The sequence below is a fragment of the Tachysurus vachellii genome, chromosome 17, assembly GCF_030014155.1.
Source record: "Tachysurus vachellii isolate PV-2020 chromosome 17, HZAU_Pvac_v1, whole genome shotgun sequence".
Lineage (NCBI taxonomy): Eukaryota > Metazoa > Chordata > Actinopteri > Siluriformes > Bagridae > Tachysurus > Tachysurus vachellii.
The window spans coordinates 14,234,289-14,252,726 of NC_083476.1; the positions used below are offsets into that span (position 1 = coordinate 14,234,289).

The following is an 18,438-nucleotide window of genomic DNA, read 5'->3' on the forward strand; positions in this document are numbered from 1 at the left end:
AGGATCCGAGTACCTGATTTGATTTTGAATACAGGAGTCGACTCGTGGAATTGAGAATCATTCCACATTGAATCAGATTTGAATTTGATTTTAGTTGAATCCCTAGATTCTGCACCCTGTTCAGTGCACTTTAAATTTACTTGGGATGTATTTGGGATTGAGCCTTTAGTTTGACTCTCGTCATACTTCCGGAAACAAGCGTTTTGCGCGAGGTGTATTTTAAATAAAGTAAACTTTATTGATTCAGTAAACTGTCATGGCGACGTCCACAAGCCAGAGTTGGAGCTGGTTTGTCGCTTTGGCTCTTGGAGTTTCTTTTCTGAAATGTCTGCTCATAAATGCATAGTGAGTGAACAGTTTAACCTAATACACTGAGTCTGAAACACCGCTTAATGTTTATTGGGTTAATTGATCTAACTTTATTTGTAATCATTCCTTTAAAACAAAACAAAAATGGCTTCTTTTCTCTGTAATTGTATAAAGATTTGTTTTGTAAAAAGAGTCTTTGTTATATTAAGCAGCCATTCGGTCTAATAACACTGAGGGAAACGTCAGTATGACGTCACGATATTAGCTCATGACACAATCTTTGATTATTGTAAAAGCTCTACTGATAATCGCTGATTAAAGAGCAATTAGTTCAAGTCAAGAAGCTTTTATTGTCATTTCAGACATATATAACTGTTGCAGTACATAGTGAAATGAGACAACGTTTATCCAGGATCATGGTGCTACATAAAACAAACACAGAGCTATAAGGACTTAGTAGTCCTAGCCACATAATGTGCATCTGTGTGACCTGGTGCAAACAGTGCAGGACGAGACAAACAAGACAAGACAGTGCAGGACAAAAGACAGTGCAGGACGAGACAAAAAAGACAAGACAGTGCAGGACAAGACAAACAAGACAAGACAGTGCAGGACGATACAAAAAAGACAAGACAGTGCAGGGCAAGGCAAACAAGACAAGACAGTGCAGGACGAGACAAAAAAGACAAGACAGTGCAGGACAAGACAAACAAGACAAGACAGTGCAGGACGATACAAAAAAGACAAGACAGTGCAGGGCAAGGCAAACAAGACAAGACAGTGCAGGACAAGACAAACAAGACAAGACAGTGCAGGACGAGACAAAAAAGACAAGACAGTGCAGGACAAGACAAACAAGACAAGACAGTGCAGGACGATACAAAAAAGACAAGACAGTGCAGGGCAAGGCAAACAAGACAAGACAGTGCAGGGCAAGGCAAACAAGACAAGACAGTGCAGGACGAGCCAAAAAAGTCAAGACAGTGCAGACCAAACTACAAGACATTACACAAAAGACAATAAACAGTAAGAGTACTGATCAGTGTAAATACTGTATGTTCAACAATATTGTGTGTGCAGAAATACTGGAATGAACACATTAGTATTATAGCAGCAGTTACATGAGATATTGTAAAGTATTGTGCAAAACAGCAATCAACTGAAATGTGAGACAGCATGTGCAAAGAGCAAAAACAGTATGTAAAACAGCATGTAAACAGATTGATGGATGTATAATGGAAGAGTGTGTATTTGGTGACGGTCTGTGCCGTCCGTACAGTTGATGTGTATGTGTGTTGTACTCAGTTCAGTTCAGTTACTGTGTTACATAGTTACATGTTTTACAACGATTTTAGTACTAATGGTTTTATTTCTCTGATTAAAAATCCAACATGATCTAAACTGTTACCAGCTATTAAACTTATCTTGACCACCACACCCACTGTTTTGGCAGCTGGTAACTGCTCAGGATTGCAGACAGGAGGTGGAAACCTTTTCATATTGTCCTCCACTTACTCAAAAATGGATTTAACTCATTAATAAATGTAATAGCTTGCTTATGACATTTTAGGATTTCATGGCTAACTTATTTGGTAATTTTCTAGTCACTCTACAGATTTTGAAGTCCACCGGAACTGGCTTGCTATCACTCACTCTCTGCCTGTGTCAAAGTGGTATTATGAGGTATTTACTTACAATAAATAATTACAGCATTCTCTTACTGTGATGCCTCGTAACGTATCGTGATGTTATTACAGTCAAGCCTTTTTATGTCTGCATAATCCAGCGGTGTCCAATCTTATCCACGAAGAGCTGGTGTGGGTGCAGGTTTTCATTCCAACCAAGCAGAAGCCACACCTGATTCCACCTGTTTAATCAGCTGTTCTTGGCTTTTAGTAGACACTGGTGTGGCGTCAGCTTGGTTGGAATAAAAACCTGCACCCACACCGGCCCTTTCCGGATAAGACTGGACACTGCTGGCGTAATCAATTAAGAGTTTGAAAGTTTCTCATTTTCTCACTTTAATGTTTTCAGGCCACATCAGAGTGGACACTGGATTATCCTCCCCTGTTTGCATGGTTTGAGTTTGGACTGTCGCACGTCGGCAAATACTTTGATGCGAAGATGCTGGTTGTTGAGAACCTTAATTACTCCAGTCCTGCTACAGTGCTGTTCCAGAGACTTTCTGTCATTATAACTGACGTGGTCTTCATTTATGCAGTTAGCGAGTACGATTGTGTTAATCATATCATGTCTTACTCACACTACGATGACCCCAACAGACTAAATATGGTTGGCATCTTTCTGAACTTATACTGTTAAATCGGGATTTTGTGCTGTTTTTAGATGTTGTAAATGTTTACGGGAAGACAAAGGAAAGGATCTGCTGGCAAAGCCGTCGTTCATCCTGGCCACACTGCTGCTGTGGAACTGTGGTCTTCTCATCGTTGATCGTATCCTTATTAAACTGACATACTGATTTACTCATCAATATGAAATAACCCAGTAGTGTGTGTCTAATCACTCTGAAGTCAATGTAATAAATCCTTAAATTACATCATGTAGATATTCATTTCCAGTACAATGGCTTCCTCTTTGGAATTCTTCTGCTATCAGTTGCACGACATCTTCAGGTGTGAAAGATTCGTTTCTTCTTACATTTTTTTTTGTCTGCTAAATTTCACCCGTTATTTTTATATATTTACACAGTCATTCATGTCACATGCTTTTATTCAAATCAGCTAACATTTGAGGATAATTACAATCCAAGTAAAAAAAACAATATATAGTTTAAAAGCCTCACAATTTTGCTGTTAAACCAACCAAAAGTTACATTTACAAAAAAGTTACATTTTTAATTGGGGAATTACACCCAATCTGGCACCCTGCTCAATTATGGCATAAATCATATTACGTGTTATAATTGAGGACGAGGTAAAAAAAGTCTTTAATAGTTTTTAATGATTTTTTTTTTGTTTTAATATACAAATGTAAAAATGAAAGAGTTTGCTTTTAGTAATCATCATATAGAACACATTCAGTAATTAATTATATTAAGCTATAGTTTAATAATGCATTAAAATATAAAAAATGGGATGATGAAGTGATTACAGTGAGCAGAAGTGACACTTACTGCATTCTCCTTACTGTTATTGTCATGCAGAAAGCAAGTATTTTATCTTTTTCAGTCAGATATTCAGTCATGTTAATTATTTTCATTATATAAAATACTTAAAATAGCGAATATGATCTCATCTTTAAATGTTTGACTTTAAATATAACGTATAATATTTGTAATAATTGTAGCCTGACTAAGACTCTGCACCACATCTTATCTAGTGAAGGAAACTAAAATCCCATTTACAAATGTGACACACACACAAATATATATATATATGTCTCTGTCTCTCTCTGTCTCTCTCTCTCTTTCTCTCTCTCTCTCTCTCTCTCTCTCTCTCTCTCTCTCTCTCTCTCTCTCTCTCTCTTACTCTCCCTCTCTCTCTGCCTGTCTATGACTCTCTCCCTCTCTCTCTCTCTCTCTCTCTCTCTCTCTCTCTCTCTCTCTCTCCCCCTGCTTGTGTTTAAACAGAACAGACACTTTGAGGGAGCCCTACTGTTTGCCATCCTCTTAAATCTGAAGCACATATACCTGTACATGGCTCCTGCTTATGGAATCTTCCTGCTCAGGTGTTTCTGCTTCACACAGAGTAACACAGGTGTGGCTTTTTAAAAACATCTGGATGCCCTGTTAAATTTATGGAGTACATTATGAAGTGTGCTTTAATTAATAAACACATTGTTCTTTTTCCAAAAGTCACTTAAGCAGTTCAGATTTCTACAATTACTAAAAAACAGGGTTTTTTTTTTTAGATTTTGTCTATTTCGATATTGCTGCGATATGTATTTAGATATTGCCTAAAGAACCTAGATATTGTTTTTAGACTTAGAATCTTACATTAAATTGGATGCACAGAGTTTGCCTGTTCTCTCCCTGCTTCAGAGGTTTCCTACATACATGTAGGATGATTGGCATCTCTGAAGTTCCTCATCTCAGTTTGTGGTGTGTGTGTGAGAGTGAGAGAGAGAGCGATTGGACCCTGTGATGGGATAGCACCACGTCCAGGGTGTCCCCCATCTTGGCTTCAGGTTCCCTGTGACCCTGTGTATGTTAAGTGGCACAGAACATGTATGGATGAATGAATGGATGTTTGATTGAACATATACAACTTTTATTTATTAAAATATGACATCATACCCTTTATACTCATACTTTATTTTTAATAAAGTTATGTTTAATGTGGAATATTCATTCCATTAAATAAGCACAAATGATAATTTTCATTTTAAATTTTATAAAATTCAAGTCTGCTTTTCAAGCACAAATCTACATGTGATGTAAAAGAATAATATAATCCTCCTAACACAGCTCTTGTATTCTCTTTAGATGGCTCAGTGAGGTGGAGGAGTTTCAGCCTTTTTCGCCTAGTAGCTCTAGGATTTATTGTTCTGTCCACCTTTGCTGTGTCTTTTGGACCCTTTATTATCCTGGTATGTGTCATTTGATTGTCTCTTTAATTCCAAGGTTTCTGTCTGAGTGTTTTGTTGATTTAAAGAAACAATTCTTTTATTCCTGATCTGTTCAAAGGGTCAAATGCCACAAGTGCTTTCCAGACTCTTCCCTTTCAAGCGTGGGTTATGTCACGCTTACTGGGCCCCTAATATCTGGGCACTGTACAACATTGCAGACAAAGCTCTATCTGTCCTGGGTAAGAAAACTATATACATATACTATATATATATTTTATAACATTCCACTTTGAGAATGGCACCGCACATTGCAGCCACGATGCTTCACTCTCCAGTTGTTTGTTTTTGTTAATTTTTTCTGTTTTTTGTTTATTTAACACTATCAGTTTTACCAGGGATGAACTGGTAAATATTCAGCAGAGCACACCACCAAATTTCCTACCGGTTTTCGAATAATTCAGACGTTCTGCTGAGCATCGCATACATCTACATCAATGAAAGGTGGTGTACAGATATGACAGTGTTAAAGAAGATGTGCTGTCCAGATCTAGAAGCGCTCTTCATTAACTGTAAGCCGTTCTACTCGCAGTGGGGGTTTCACTCGTTTATTGAGTGTTTACATTCCGCCGCAAGCGCACGTGAGCCTGGAATTACAAAAACTGGCTGATCAGATAACAGGGACAGAACAAGAGAACATAGACCCTGTTAGAATAATTCTTGGGGACTTGTGAACTTCTAAAATACAGACAGCACTTTACATGTCACACCAGAGACAGTAAGATACTGGACCTTTGTTACACCACAATAAAGAATGTATATCGCTGCCTGGTTCAATTTATACAAACCTACAGGCAAAAACCTACATGTTAAACCTGTAGTAAAGACTGTAAAGAGATGGACTAACAAAACAGAGCTGGTTTTACAAGCCTGTTTTAACCTCACTGATTGGAGTGTTTTTTGAAGCTTATGCCAACGATCTGGACGAGCTCACTGAGACTGTAACTTCATACATCGGTTTCTGTGAGGATTTGCATCCCTACCAGGAATCATCTAACATTCAACAATGATAAGCCATGGTTTACAGCAAAACTCAGACATCTTCTTTTGGCCAAATATGCCTACAGAAATGGGGACAGGGTCTTATACATTCACGCCAGGAACATTCTGAATAAGGAGATTAAAGCAGCTAATAAGAGCTACGCTAAAAAGTTTCAGTCTGGAAAGGTCTGAAAGCCATCACCAACTACAAGACCCCATCCCCCAGCACTGTGGTGAATCAACAACTTGCTGAAGATCTGAATGAGTTTTATCGTAGATTCGAAACCCCCCCACAAACATTCTGATCATCTCTTTACATAACCTTTAATACCTCCATTAACCCCCTCGAACCCTCTCCTGCTCAGTGATGATGATGTGCACCAGGTCTTCAGAAAGAACAAAAGAAGAAAGGCACCAGGCCCAGATAGTGTGACACCAACCTGTCTGAAATCCTGTGCTGACCAGCTGGCCTCCATCTTCACACAGATCTTCAACAGATCACTTGAGCTGTGTGAAGTCCCTGTCTGCTTCAAACACTCATCCATCATCCCCATCCCAAAGAAACCCAAGATTACTTAACGACGACAAACCTGTGGCGATGACGTCTGTTGTCATGAAATCGCTCAAAAACTGGTTCTGGCTTATCTAAAAGACTTCACTGGATCCTTACTGGACCCCCTGCAGTTTGCTTATTGTGCAAACAGGTCCATGGATGGTGCAGTAAACCTGGGACTGCATTACATCCTGCAACACCTGGATAAGTCAGGGACCTATGTGAGGATCCTGTTTATAGACTTCAGTTCAGACTTGCAACGCCATCATTCCAACACTCTTCCAGACTAAACTAACCCAGCTCTATGTTCCTAGCTTTATCCGTCAGTGGATCACCAGCTTTCTGACAGATAGGCAGCAGCTAGTGAGACTGGGGAGATTTATGACAAAGACAAAGACGAGTCTGCCTACAGACAGGATGTTAAATTGCTGGCTGTCTGGTGCAGTCACAACTACTTGGAGCTCAATTCTCTCAAAACAGTGCCGATGATAGTGGACTTCAGGAGAAACAACCTGCACTCCCCCCACTCACTAGCTTTCACGTTCCTGGGCTCCACCATCTCCCAGGGCCTGAAGTGGGGGACACACATCAACACCATTGTAAAAAAAAAATTATAATTCAGATATAATGATAATTTAGGATAAAAATGATTACATTGAAATGAATCCCTAAGTGAGCCAGAGCTGATGATGGCCAGGAAAAACTCCCTGAGACAATATTAGGAGGAAACGTTGAGAGGAATCAGACTCAAAAGTGAATGACAACAACCCTAGCTGTTTGTGAGTTCATTTATTTGGAAGGGGGCAGATATCAGATTCATCCGAGTCTGTGTGTTACTTTGCCTTGTGGCATAGCATGAGCAGCAGCTAGAAAACGTATGGCTTTATAGTGTCTCTAGAAGCCCTCACCTTTTCCAGTTTAAAGCTGGTGTAAAACAGAGAGAGTTAGCTGGAGGGAGGGAAATGGCAGGCGAGCAGCATGGGGAGAATATGAAGACCCAACAGTACTGTCAGAGCTGAAGATATAGAAAATGACTCAGATTTGAGAATTTAACAGTGATGATTAAACCTCATCATAATGATTCTTGCTTCTTTTAGGTGTGAAATTCAAACTGCTTGACCAGAACAAACTTCCCAAAGCCTCGATGACTGGAGGTTTGGTTCAGGAATTTCAACACTCTGTTCTTCCCCCCGTGTCTCCTCTAGTGACGCTTGCTTGTACTTTACTGACAATCCTGGTGAGTGCTTTGGCTGTGCATTTTAATTAAACACCACTGGCGGTGTCCAGTTTTGCAAAGGTTTGCAAAAGTCTTAAAAAGTATGAAGAATCAGAAACGTATTTATAATCATTTTCTAGTAAATAAGTTTCTAGTAAATAATAACTTTCTAATATTTGTATGTATCCTTACCACTGATTACTTACTGTTATTAGCTTTTTTACTCACGAATTAAAAAATAAAAGTACCTATAAATTTATATTTTTAATCATTTGAATTATCATCAGTTCATCTTTCTCTCTTTTGCTATATTATTACACACAAATTGATGTCTCCTTTTAAATTCTTGGCCACACCCCCTGTCTGAGTCTGACGCTAATCAGAAGATTCTAGAAAATTTTGCCAGAAATATTTTCCCCCTTTTTTTCTGCATAGCCTGTTCTGTTCATTACATGGCGAAGGCCTAACGGAGCCCGAGGTTTTCTGCGCTGCGTCATCGTTTGTGCCCTGGGATCTTTCATGTTTGGTTGGCATGTCCATGAGAAAGCCATTTTAATGGCAATACTTCCTCTAAGGTAATATTTTACTTTGTTTTAGAACAGAAGCTAAACTTTGTCTCGTTGCTCGTACATTTTTGGTCTGTTACTTTCCAGCTTGCTAGCGGTAGAGAGTAAGGAAGATGCTCGAACCTTTCTGATCCTCAGCACAACAGGCCATTTCTCCCTCTTTCCGCTCCTCTTTACAGCCCCAGGTATGGACTTTTTTGTGTCACACTGTCACTTCAACATTATCTAACATTACTTTGGTTATGTTTATGAACATATCGCCCTCTTTTTTCTTGCAGAGCTCCCTATCAAAATTCTCTTTATGCTGATGTTTACAGTCTTCAGTTTTACCTCATTCAAGAAGCTTTTCAGGTCAGTTCAAGAGATTTTTCAAGACAATACATTGAGAACATTCACCTTAAGTTCTAATCGGTAATTGTTGGAGTGTGTTTACTGTAACACACACTACAAATAAGCCTATATTACAATGAAAAAAATGTCTTTGGGGAATAATAGAAATTTCCAAATGTGCTGATACAGTATTTTGCATATTATCTATAGTTTTTGTTTAAATGACAATTGATGCACATGTGCTTATACAGTTTCCTCAAAAAGTATTGCAGATTTAGTAGAAGTATTTAATTAGAAGCAGGAGGATTAGATTATGTAATTATGTAAAAGAGCTGGATGTTTTGCTTGGTGGTGTTCAAGTTACAGACGCAGAATCACTGACTCATTTGGTCTGTTGCTGGGTTTATTTTTCCTGCAGTAAAGCAGGCTGGTTGGTGAACTCCATGGAAGCTGTATATCTCCTGGGCCTGGTTCCTCTGGAGCTCATCTGTGAGATTGTTTACCCACTGACTAGCTGGCAGCAGACGCTTCCCTTCATCCCTTTGCTTCTCACCTCTGTCTACTGCGCACTGGGAGTGGTTTACTGCTTCATCAGACTCTACTTATCAGTGTTCACTGTTCCATTTAGCAAAGTGAAAGCCCAGTAATAAATAAAGGTTGTAGATGCACTAATCTGTTATTACTTTTTGTTTACAATGATGTGACCAATGTTACTTTGGACTCACTTTTGGGAAAGCAGTGTCTATCAGTCTAAGGGTTTTTTTTATTTTGATACACAATCATTTTCTACTGAATGTGATATTTTGATTAAAGAACTATACTTTCACGTTTCCATCATCTTTTCATGGCTTCATTTTAATACAGTAATATTGCAGACCAGACGCATAAAATACGACACAGGTATTTTTCCACATTTTATTCCTTGCACTTCTGTCATGATAATTAAAGTCATGTCATGAAGTACTTTTTCATGTACTTTGACATAAACTGTAGCAAGAGCTTGCTGTAGGTCCCATGATGAAATTTTAGTGATTTTGGAGGTTCTTCAAGCATCTTGCAGTCTGCTCTTAGGGTGAACTTGCTTGGATGGCCTGACCTGGCCATGTTGGCATTATTTTAAATGTTCTTCACTTGCAAATGATTTTCCAGACAGTGGAATAGCTGATTATAAATCCTTTTAAGATCTTTTTATATCCATTACCAGACTCATAAGCATCAACAATCTCCCTTCTGGAGGCCTCAGAGAGCTTCTTGGATCTCACCATGGTGCAACATCTCACTTCAACAATAAAGGGCAAATCAAACTAAATAACTGAGGTTTAAATAAGGCCTTCTACAAATTTTCTGTAACAGTGGTTTAATAATTTACACCTGATGTGATACACCCGTAGATCATTTTATCCAATTTAATTACAAATAATTGTCGTGTTGTCATTACTTTTTCCTCACAAAAAATTAGTTTTTTTGAAATTTTCATTTTACAAATCGTTTAAAAAAGACCTTTCATTGGTTTTATTTGTTTAGTTGCAGTACTTGAATATTCCAATCTTGTTAAAAAGGTCAAATGCCCATTTGTTAAATGATTTAAAAAAGCACAGTTTATTACGTATTAAAGTTAAACCTGGATGTGTTTATGCATATTGATTTAAATCTGTGCATATCATATGTATAAAGTAAACAGGGCTGTTGCTTTCACATAGCTGTAGTTTAAGCGCTTGTACTTGAATTACTTCAGTGAGGAAGAACACCGTCATTAATCGGATCCAAAACAGGTTGTACAATTTGGAAAAACCAGTACCAGTGTGTTTCAGCTCCGAATTTCACAGGTTTTATGTTTTTGTACATAGTTTAACGCATTAAAATGAAAAAGATTCCAGAGGCAAACTGAGATCACTGAAATGAAAGCAAAATTAAAAGGATGGCTGTTTTTTCACTTAGATATTAAATTTAATTGAAATGCATCTCAGAACCACTAGATCATACTGTGCGCTGTCATAATAGTCATAATAACCCTTTCATCATGTTAATTATGAAGGGATTGATAACTAAGAATTCAGCATAGTAGGAGTGATGAAGCATAAGAAACTTGGTAGCATTCATTTATATGAACTGAAAAATTGCAGTGAGGTCCTTCTGCATGCCCCAGATACCCCAGAGCCTAGATGCATAAACACTGCATTTAAGTGTGCTAAATAGTGGTTTAGTTTTTCACTGTAGCACTATGCCTTTATCTAACACACAAAAAGCAATACTTTCTAAAAAAAAAAAAAGGTCTACGTTCATCGTTTTTGTAGTAAATTGTAACAAAACGATAATTTTTTGAAAGTTTAACTTTTCTGTTCTCTCTATGAACAAGTATAAAATCTTAATATAAAAAAGTCTGAATTAGTGTACATGTGACAGCAGATCTTTGACCTTTCACAACTAAGCCTTTCCTTATAAAGCGACATGTTGCCAGTCACTGCTTTGCCATGTCCTGTCCTGTCACGCAGTGCTTTGAGCTTCTTAAAGCATTAAAGGATCAGTCCATCTTTCCATCTCTGTTCTTCAGTCAAATGTCTGAGGAAGCTCGTTCAGTTTATGCATCAGAGCTGAATACAATCTGAGTATTGAAAACCTTTTTTTTCTTCTGAAGAATAGTATATGAATTCTGCATGTTTTGGACAGCTAGCTTTACTTATGCTAGTCTTTAGTCTAGCTAGTTAGCTGGCTGGCTTAAAGTTACACTTTTAAAGCTCACTATTAAAAAAAAAATTAACATTGTTGTAATTGAATGTTCTGAGTTTTATCATTTTGTTATTTCACATGATTTAGCTTTTGAATTTCTTAGCATTATTGTTTGATACATACAGTATAAGTTTACTGAAAAGCCAGTACACCATTGTTTTGCTGCAGTGCCTTGTGCTGTCAGCGAGGTTCAAAGTGTCAGTTGAGTCGATGTGTCTCCAGAATGAAATTTATCTTAAGTCCTTATCTGGCCTTGTTCACCGTTGCCTGGTTTCTGTCGTCCTTCAACAATAATCTCTAGCACTGGAGTGAGGTCCATAATTTTCTTTAGCATCTCCATTATATCTGGTTGCCCTCTGGCACCTTCGATGAATTCTTCAAGTGTTAATTCACCTTTAGAGAAAAAAATGGTACAAAAGGACCATTTAGTCCAGCAGACAAGAAACAAACTGTCCCCTGTGCATTATACAGCGTGTCACAAAGAAGGCATTACTTTAGTGAACACATTTTGCTAATGTTAAATAAACAACACTACAGCAAATTGTACCTGTTCACCTTTACCTAAAAAATAAATCTTGATATAAAAATTTTTTGTATCAAGGTTTATACTTTTGATTTGTTACTTTTTTTAAAATAAAGAATATAAATAACATTTAGAACTTTAAACATAAATAAAGAAATATAAATTTGAGATACTTTGTATATTGTATCCCATTGTCTGCATTGTCTTGTATAGTTTGTATAGTATAGTGTTATTTATGTCTGTACTTTTGAGAGTTACAAACAGCTGGAACCAAATTCCTTGTGTGTGTCAGCACACTTGGCCAATAAATCTGATTCTGATTCTTATTCTTTGTTAAACTGTCAGAGGTGCTGTTATAGAACAAAATGAATCATCTCCTAACCAAACAGAATCAAGCATTTAACAGCATCTTTCATCATCTGCATGAGAACTTTATTTAGTTTAAAAGTAATTCATCAACTTAGTTTATAAAATGTTTATTTAATTACAAGCTATTTAATAAAAATAATTTAGTGATATTATAGCCTGACTATTAGGAAAAAAAGTTAATTAAATCAGCTATGTAATAGACTCACTAGACTTATATATATACTACATATTTAATTTGTACTGAAACTTCAACCATAAATGTAGGCAGAATTTGATTAAAATTTCACAGCAACTTTTGATAGCACCAACTACAGGGAATATTAACTATCCATCTAACCTAGGTTTTTTTTTTGCTTACCTTCTCCATTGACATCAATTGTTTCATATATAAGTGCTACTATCTCTTCTGGAACAATGCTCCGATTTCGTGTGATGTCCTGTATGGCCTGTAGTAATGAAAAATAAAAAGTAGATAAAGTTGTTTGCTTTCATCTGGTTGAGATGATTTGACTGCTGGGTTATTGGAACTTTCCATATCTCTGTACCTCTGTATCACCTCTTGGCCTTTCTGGAAGTCACATTTAAGTGATTTCAAAATAGCAACATGTTTGGTATCACAAATAGATTCTGATCCAGTCTATTAAAATATTTTGTACAATTTACAAGTGATAAAAAATTGGATTCTTAGATGCATCTTGATTTTTTTATTTTTTATTTAGTGTGTGTTAGTTACACCGACATGACAGACAAAAATATAATTGATGATCCATCCTGTATTATTATGCTTATCTAATTAAAGTCAAACAAACTTAAAAAATTAAACAATTCAAATACATTTCCAGCATTTAGCAGATGGCATTATCCATAGCAACTTCCATTTTATCTCATTTTATACAAAGGTTAAAGGCCTTGTTTAAGGGCCCAGCGGTAGCAGATTGATGGACCTGGGAACCGATCTCACAACCTTCTGATTGGTAATCCAACACCATAACCACTAAGATACCATGTCCCTGTCAGGACTCAGCCCGGACTTTTGGCCATGTGCTAGTGTTGTCATTCCTCGTCACGTGTCTGCCCCGCCTTCGTCTGCTCCTCCCTGTCACCACACCTGTTCCTCATTGTGTCATCATTGTGTTATATTTAAGTGAGCCGCGTTGCTGAGTGCAGCGCGGATCATTAGTTACGTTTCCCCTCGTCATGTCTAGTCCTTGTTAAATGTTGTCATTCGTATTGTTTCAGTTATTGTCATTTCTGTCTATGTCTTATTTGTTTATTAAACCCCCCTCTTTTGAAGCTATCCTGCGTACGGGTCTGTCTCCTTCCGTCCCCGGTTGTGACAGAATGATCCGCCTTAAAACCCAGCAGACCCAGCAGGATAGCTTCCAGCTCGGACCGGCTTTTTATCCTCCTCTTCCCCTGGACTGTTCCGCCAGTCCTTTTTTCTTTTCTCGGTGACATCGCTCCGCCCTTTTTCCGGTGAGGGACGCCGCTCCACTTTCGGTTCTGTCCGAAGCGGTCGTCGCCTCACTTCCTTCGCGGAGGATGTCACCAACCTGTTTTTGCTCCTTTTTTGTTTTTTGGTGCCCTGCGGCATCGCCCCGCCTTTTTTTTTCAGTGAAGGACGTCGCTCCAGTTCCGGTTCCGTCCGAGGAGGGCGTCGCTTCACTTCTTCCGCGGGGGGTGCTGCAGGCCCAGGGCGATGGACCTTCCCACCCTCCCACCCTTGGTCATCAGGACGTGAGCTTGCTGCGGTGTGTCGGGGTTGCGTTCGGCCCTTCAGCTCGGCTGTGGATATCGCTCGGCCCTTCAGCTCGGCTGTGACGTCATTCGGCCCTTCAGCTCGGCTGAGGATATCGCTCGGCCCTTCAGCTCGGCCATGGAAGTCGCGTGGCCCTTCTGCTCGGCTGTGGACGTCGCTCGGCCCTTCTGCTCGGCTGTGGACGTCGTTCGGCCCCTCTGCTCGGCTGAGGACGTCGCTCGGCCCTCGCTGCTGTGCCGCCGTGAGCCTTGCTCCCCCCGCTTGCCTCGCCGTGTGCCTTACTCCCCCCACCGGCCTCGCCGTGTGCCTTGCTCCCCCACCGGCCTCGCCGTGTGCCTTACTCCCCCCCATTGGCCTTCGCCGTGTTCCTCGTTCCCCCATCTGCCTTCGCTGTGTTCCTCGTTCCCCCATCTGCCTTCGCCGTGTTCCTTGCTCCCCCCATCTGCCTTCGCCATGTGCCTCGCCCCCCCTCCTGGACTCTGCCAGGGTTTGGCGCTTCGGGAGCCGCGCCTTGGAGGGGGGGTTCTGTCAGGACTCAGCCCGGACTTTTGGCCATGTGCTAGTGTTGTCATTCCTCGTCACGTGTCTGCCCCGCCTTCGTCTGCTCCTCCCTGTCACCACACCTGTTCCTCATTGTGTCATCATTGTGTTATATTTAAGTGAGCCGCGTTGCTGAGTGCAGCGCGGATCATTAGTTACGTTTCCCCTCGTCATGTCTAGTCCTTGTTAAATGTTGTCATTCGTATTGTTTCAGTTATTGTCATTTCTGTCTATGTCTTATTTGTTTATTAAACCCCCCTCTTTTGAAGCTATCCTGCGTACGGGTCTGTCTCCTTCCGTCCCCGGTTGTGACAGTCCCCAGATGCAAATACAAGGCTACTGATTTGCACAACAGAAAAATGCCTCAGCCACCAGTAGTTGAGAGCGCAATAGAGTAAAACCAAGGGCAATGTCATGCTCTTAGGGACAGATTCTTGGGTGTCGGTCAGTTGCATGCATAATTACATGGATTGTACTTTTCTCTGAGTGTGGTACACCTCCCTGTGGCATTGCGTGTGCGGCCCATGATAAAGAAGCAGTTGGCTGACTTCCTGTGCACTGGAAGAAGTACAAAATAGCTTGTGGTCCCTGAGTAGTAGCTGTTGTTTGATAAGGGAGAGCGGAATGAGGGGTGGAAATTTACAATGACTAAATTAAGGACCAAAATGACATTAGCAGAAAAGCAGGGAACAAAAATAAAATTAAAAATAAAATTTTAAATACAGTGTAAAGCAAATTTGCACCAAATGAGTAGTGAAATGGGAATTAAGTTGTAGGTTAGCACGTGCTTAATACGTACAAGCTAGCTAGCAGGATTAAAAGGTTTGGACAAACTCAAAGCTGTCATTCGCTTTGAAAGTGAATGTGTAGGTACACAGAGGATTTTAAAATCAAATTGAATCAGATAAATGACATACTGTGTTTCATACTAAGAACAACTGTGGGAATTAAAAAAATATCCAAAGTCATATTACGCATCCCAATTAGAGTCAGAGGGAAAATGATTTTCTGCTGTTCTTTTTAAACAGAGAATGCTCAGAGCTTCAACATAATCCAGAATGGATAAAATGAATATCTAGGTCAACTGTATGTTTTGCTTAATGCTGCATACACAGAGATTCAGACTTTTACTTTAGACAATCAAAGTAAAAAATGGTCACAGTGTAAAAACCAAAAATAAATAAATAAATAAATAAATAAAATAATAATAATACAAGATTAATTGAGAATCATTTACCGTTTGTATCATTCAGTTACTGCATAAAATTCTATAAAAACCTCTGATGTTTAGGATTATACCGTGAGGATATTAGGAGCTTTGATGCTGGTATGAAAATAAAAAAAATGGAGATTGTTATATCACATATTGGTGCTGTAATTTAAGTAAAAAAATCAACTTGTTAAGCAACATATATCAGGTCATGGATTGGATGCACATCCTTTACATAACCAGTTCTTTTAAACTCTTTACCCTGATATTAGACTGTCTACGACCTTAGCTGATCTCCAGAAAAAAAAATTCTTGATTATGATGCTAGTTGTCAAAAATACGACTGTTGTTTTTTTCTGTCGTTGTTGTTATGCATAATACAAAATTATCACTAATTACTGACTCATGTATTTGCACTTTAACAAATTAATTATACAAAAATTTATATCCAATAAATTATATCCAGTATAAAAATAGAATTTTTCCATTTGCATTATACATATATGTAACGTGGAATTGTTTTTCCAGCATACCGTGAATATTGTCTCCAGTTCTTCTTTGTCGATTTTTCCATTGCCATCCTGGTCGAACAGTTTAAAATACCACTTTAATTTCTGGTTGATTTCACCTTTAAGCATCAGACTGATTGCAGCGATGTATTCCACAAAGTCTATGTATCCATCCTGAACAGAAAAACATCACGTCAGCTGGATTCAGTTCTCTGATGATAGCAGCTACATGCACACTATTAATGTGATCATTATCAGTCCAAGAGAAACTGGATTAAATATGGTATTATAGATTAAATAAACACCCAGATTTTAATTAGTAAACAGGTTACCCAAATAATATATTCTTTTAATGTGGTGTGTTTGGATGTAGCTTATGTGACATGGCCAATGCTTTATCACAAAGAGCAAAAACTCAACCCAGCGCTACATCTGACATGATGCTCCATTATAGATTTCTCATATTTGGTCCTCACCCCATCCATGTCAAACGTGTGGAAGACCTGTTCCACATAGCTGTTAGCATCCTCAGGCATCCCCTGCAGCCCAAGGATAGACTTCAGCTCAAATAGTGTGATCAGGCCTGATGGAGACTCCCTCATGAACTTGTTGTACCAGTGGTGCATGTCCTCGGCCAGGATGTCGTCCAGGGTGGCGTGATTGTTGCCCATGTCTGAGGAAACTCTTACTCCTTCTTCAGGTTCACACCAGCTAAGCACTTAGCATGCCTCCTGCAGCCCAGGGCTCTTTTAACAGTGTTGACCAGCCACACACTGATCACCACAGCAAGACTCGAGATTCTAAACCTCTTATGTTGGTGTCATACTAAAAGGGTGATCACTTGAAATAACCTGTAATAGGATAACGGCAGCTTCGAACAGAGTGTATTTTTATGAGGAAGAACTGGCACAGAAAAAGAGAATGCTTATGTAAGTTATCCTGACTTCACCTCCATACTGCATTTACAATACAAAGTTTAAAGGGGCAGTGGTGGCTTAAGTGGTTTTAAGGCTCTGGTTTGTTGACTGGAAGGTAAGTATTCAAGCCATGGCACTGTTGAGCTGCCACAGTTAGGGAACTAAGTGCAAGGCACTTAACCTTTACTGCTCCAGGGGCACTGTATCATAGCTGCCCCTGTGCTCCAACCCTCTAACCTCCTTAGTTGGGATATGTGAAGAAATGTGTATGTGGTGATAGAAAACAGTTCTATTCCTCAATTTCAATTCAAACTAGACAGTTGAATATTAGAATAAGACAAGGTGATTTTGATCATAAGTCATTTATGGTGGCTCAAGTGGTTAAGGCTCTGGGTTGTTGACTGGAGAGCTGGGGTTCAAGTCCCAGCACTTCCAAGCTGCCACTGTGGGGCTCTTAAGCAAGGCTGTTAACCCTCACTGCAGAAAAGGTGAAGAATGTCACTGTGCTGATATATATATATATATATATATATATATATATATATATATATATATATATATATATATATATATATATATATATATATATATATATATATATATATATATATATATATATATATATATATATAAATAACATGTCTAATACTTACTTTAATAAAACCATCTAAATAAAAATTCAATTAAAGCCATCAAAATTTTCCATGCAGAAAGAACTTAATTCCCTTAATACCCTACAGGAAGAAGTACACAACAATCAACATGCCTTTGTTTATTCATTTAATTTAAAATGTTTCCCTGCACTTTAGACGCACTAAACCGTGGCTCAAGCTTGAACCATTTATCATAGCCAATAACTGGGAGATCTTGTTAAGAGATATACAGAAATGTTTTTTTAATGCACTAGTTACTGTGTTTGTTGTTTTGTTACTCTTGTTGTTTTGTTATTCTGTGCGGGTTTCTGCAGCATTCATGGCTTTTCCTAAATTAAATGATGGTCAAACGTGGTACTTTCAGAAAATTCTTAATAGGTAGATGTCTGTAGTGTAATGGACTCTAAATTAGTCTGTTATTGTTTCAATTTACACTTAACGGGATGTTCAGGCATCCGAGGAAGTCGCCGGCATTCTCTTTGCTCCCTGACGCTGACTTTACGTTGGCTCTTACAGATTTGCCAATTTGCTTGAAGGATCTAATAAAATAATGTCATAATATCACTGAATTGAGGTAATATTAAAAAAATATTTCAGTGCATTTTTAGTGCAAATGTAAGTATCAGTGCAAATGAAGTATTTTCAGTGTACTGTAGAAATAGCTAACTACAATATGGTAACTGATTTTGATT

General features: G+C 38.7%; 2 protein-coding genes across 2 annotated transcripts; one reads left to right on the forward strand and one right to left on the reverse strand.

Moving 5' to 3' along the window:
• The first annotated feature begins 210 nt into the window (after positions 1 to 210).
• alg8 (ALG8 alpha-1,3-glucosyltransferase) lies at positions 211 to 9,369 on the forward strand. The gene is made up of 13 exons (XM_060891326.1): positions 211 to 345; positions 1,914 to 1,992; positions 2,344 to 2,537; positions 2,656 to 2,762; positions 2,875 to 2,942; positions 3,899 to 4,025; positions 4,754 to 4,857; positions 4,955 to 5,075; positions 7,525 to 7,664; positions 8,079 to 8,218; positions 8,297 to 8,394; positions 8,488 to 8,560; positions 8,958 to 9,369. The coding sequence occupies exons 1-13, from the start codon at positions 257 to 259 to the stop codon at positions 9,184 to 9,186; spliced, it is 1,569 nt and encodes a 522-aa protein (XP_060747309.1). The 5' UTR covers positions 211 to 256; the 3' UTR covers positions 9,187 to 9,369.
• A 1,890-nt stretch (positions 9,370 to 11,259) lies between these two features.
• guca1d (guanylate cyclase activator 1d) lies at positions 11,260 to 17,071 on the reverse strand. Its single transcript, XM_060890853.1, has 4 exons — positions 16,653 to 17,071; positions 16,201 to 16,350; positions 12,517 to 12,604; positions 11,260 to 11,659 (listed from the first exon to the last, which is right to left on the reverse strand). Exons 1-4 carry the CDS (start codon positions 16,845 to 16,847, stop codon positions 11,502 to 11,504), a joined length of 591 nt encoding a protein of 196 aa, XP_060746836.1. The 5' UTR covers positions 16,848 to 17,071; the 3' UTR covers positions 11,260 to 11,501.
• Between the last annotated feature and the right edge of the window lie 1,367 nt (positions 17,072 to 18,438).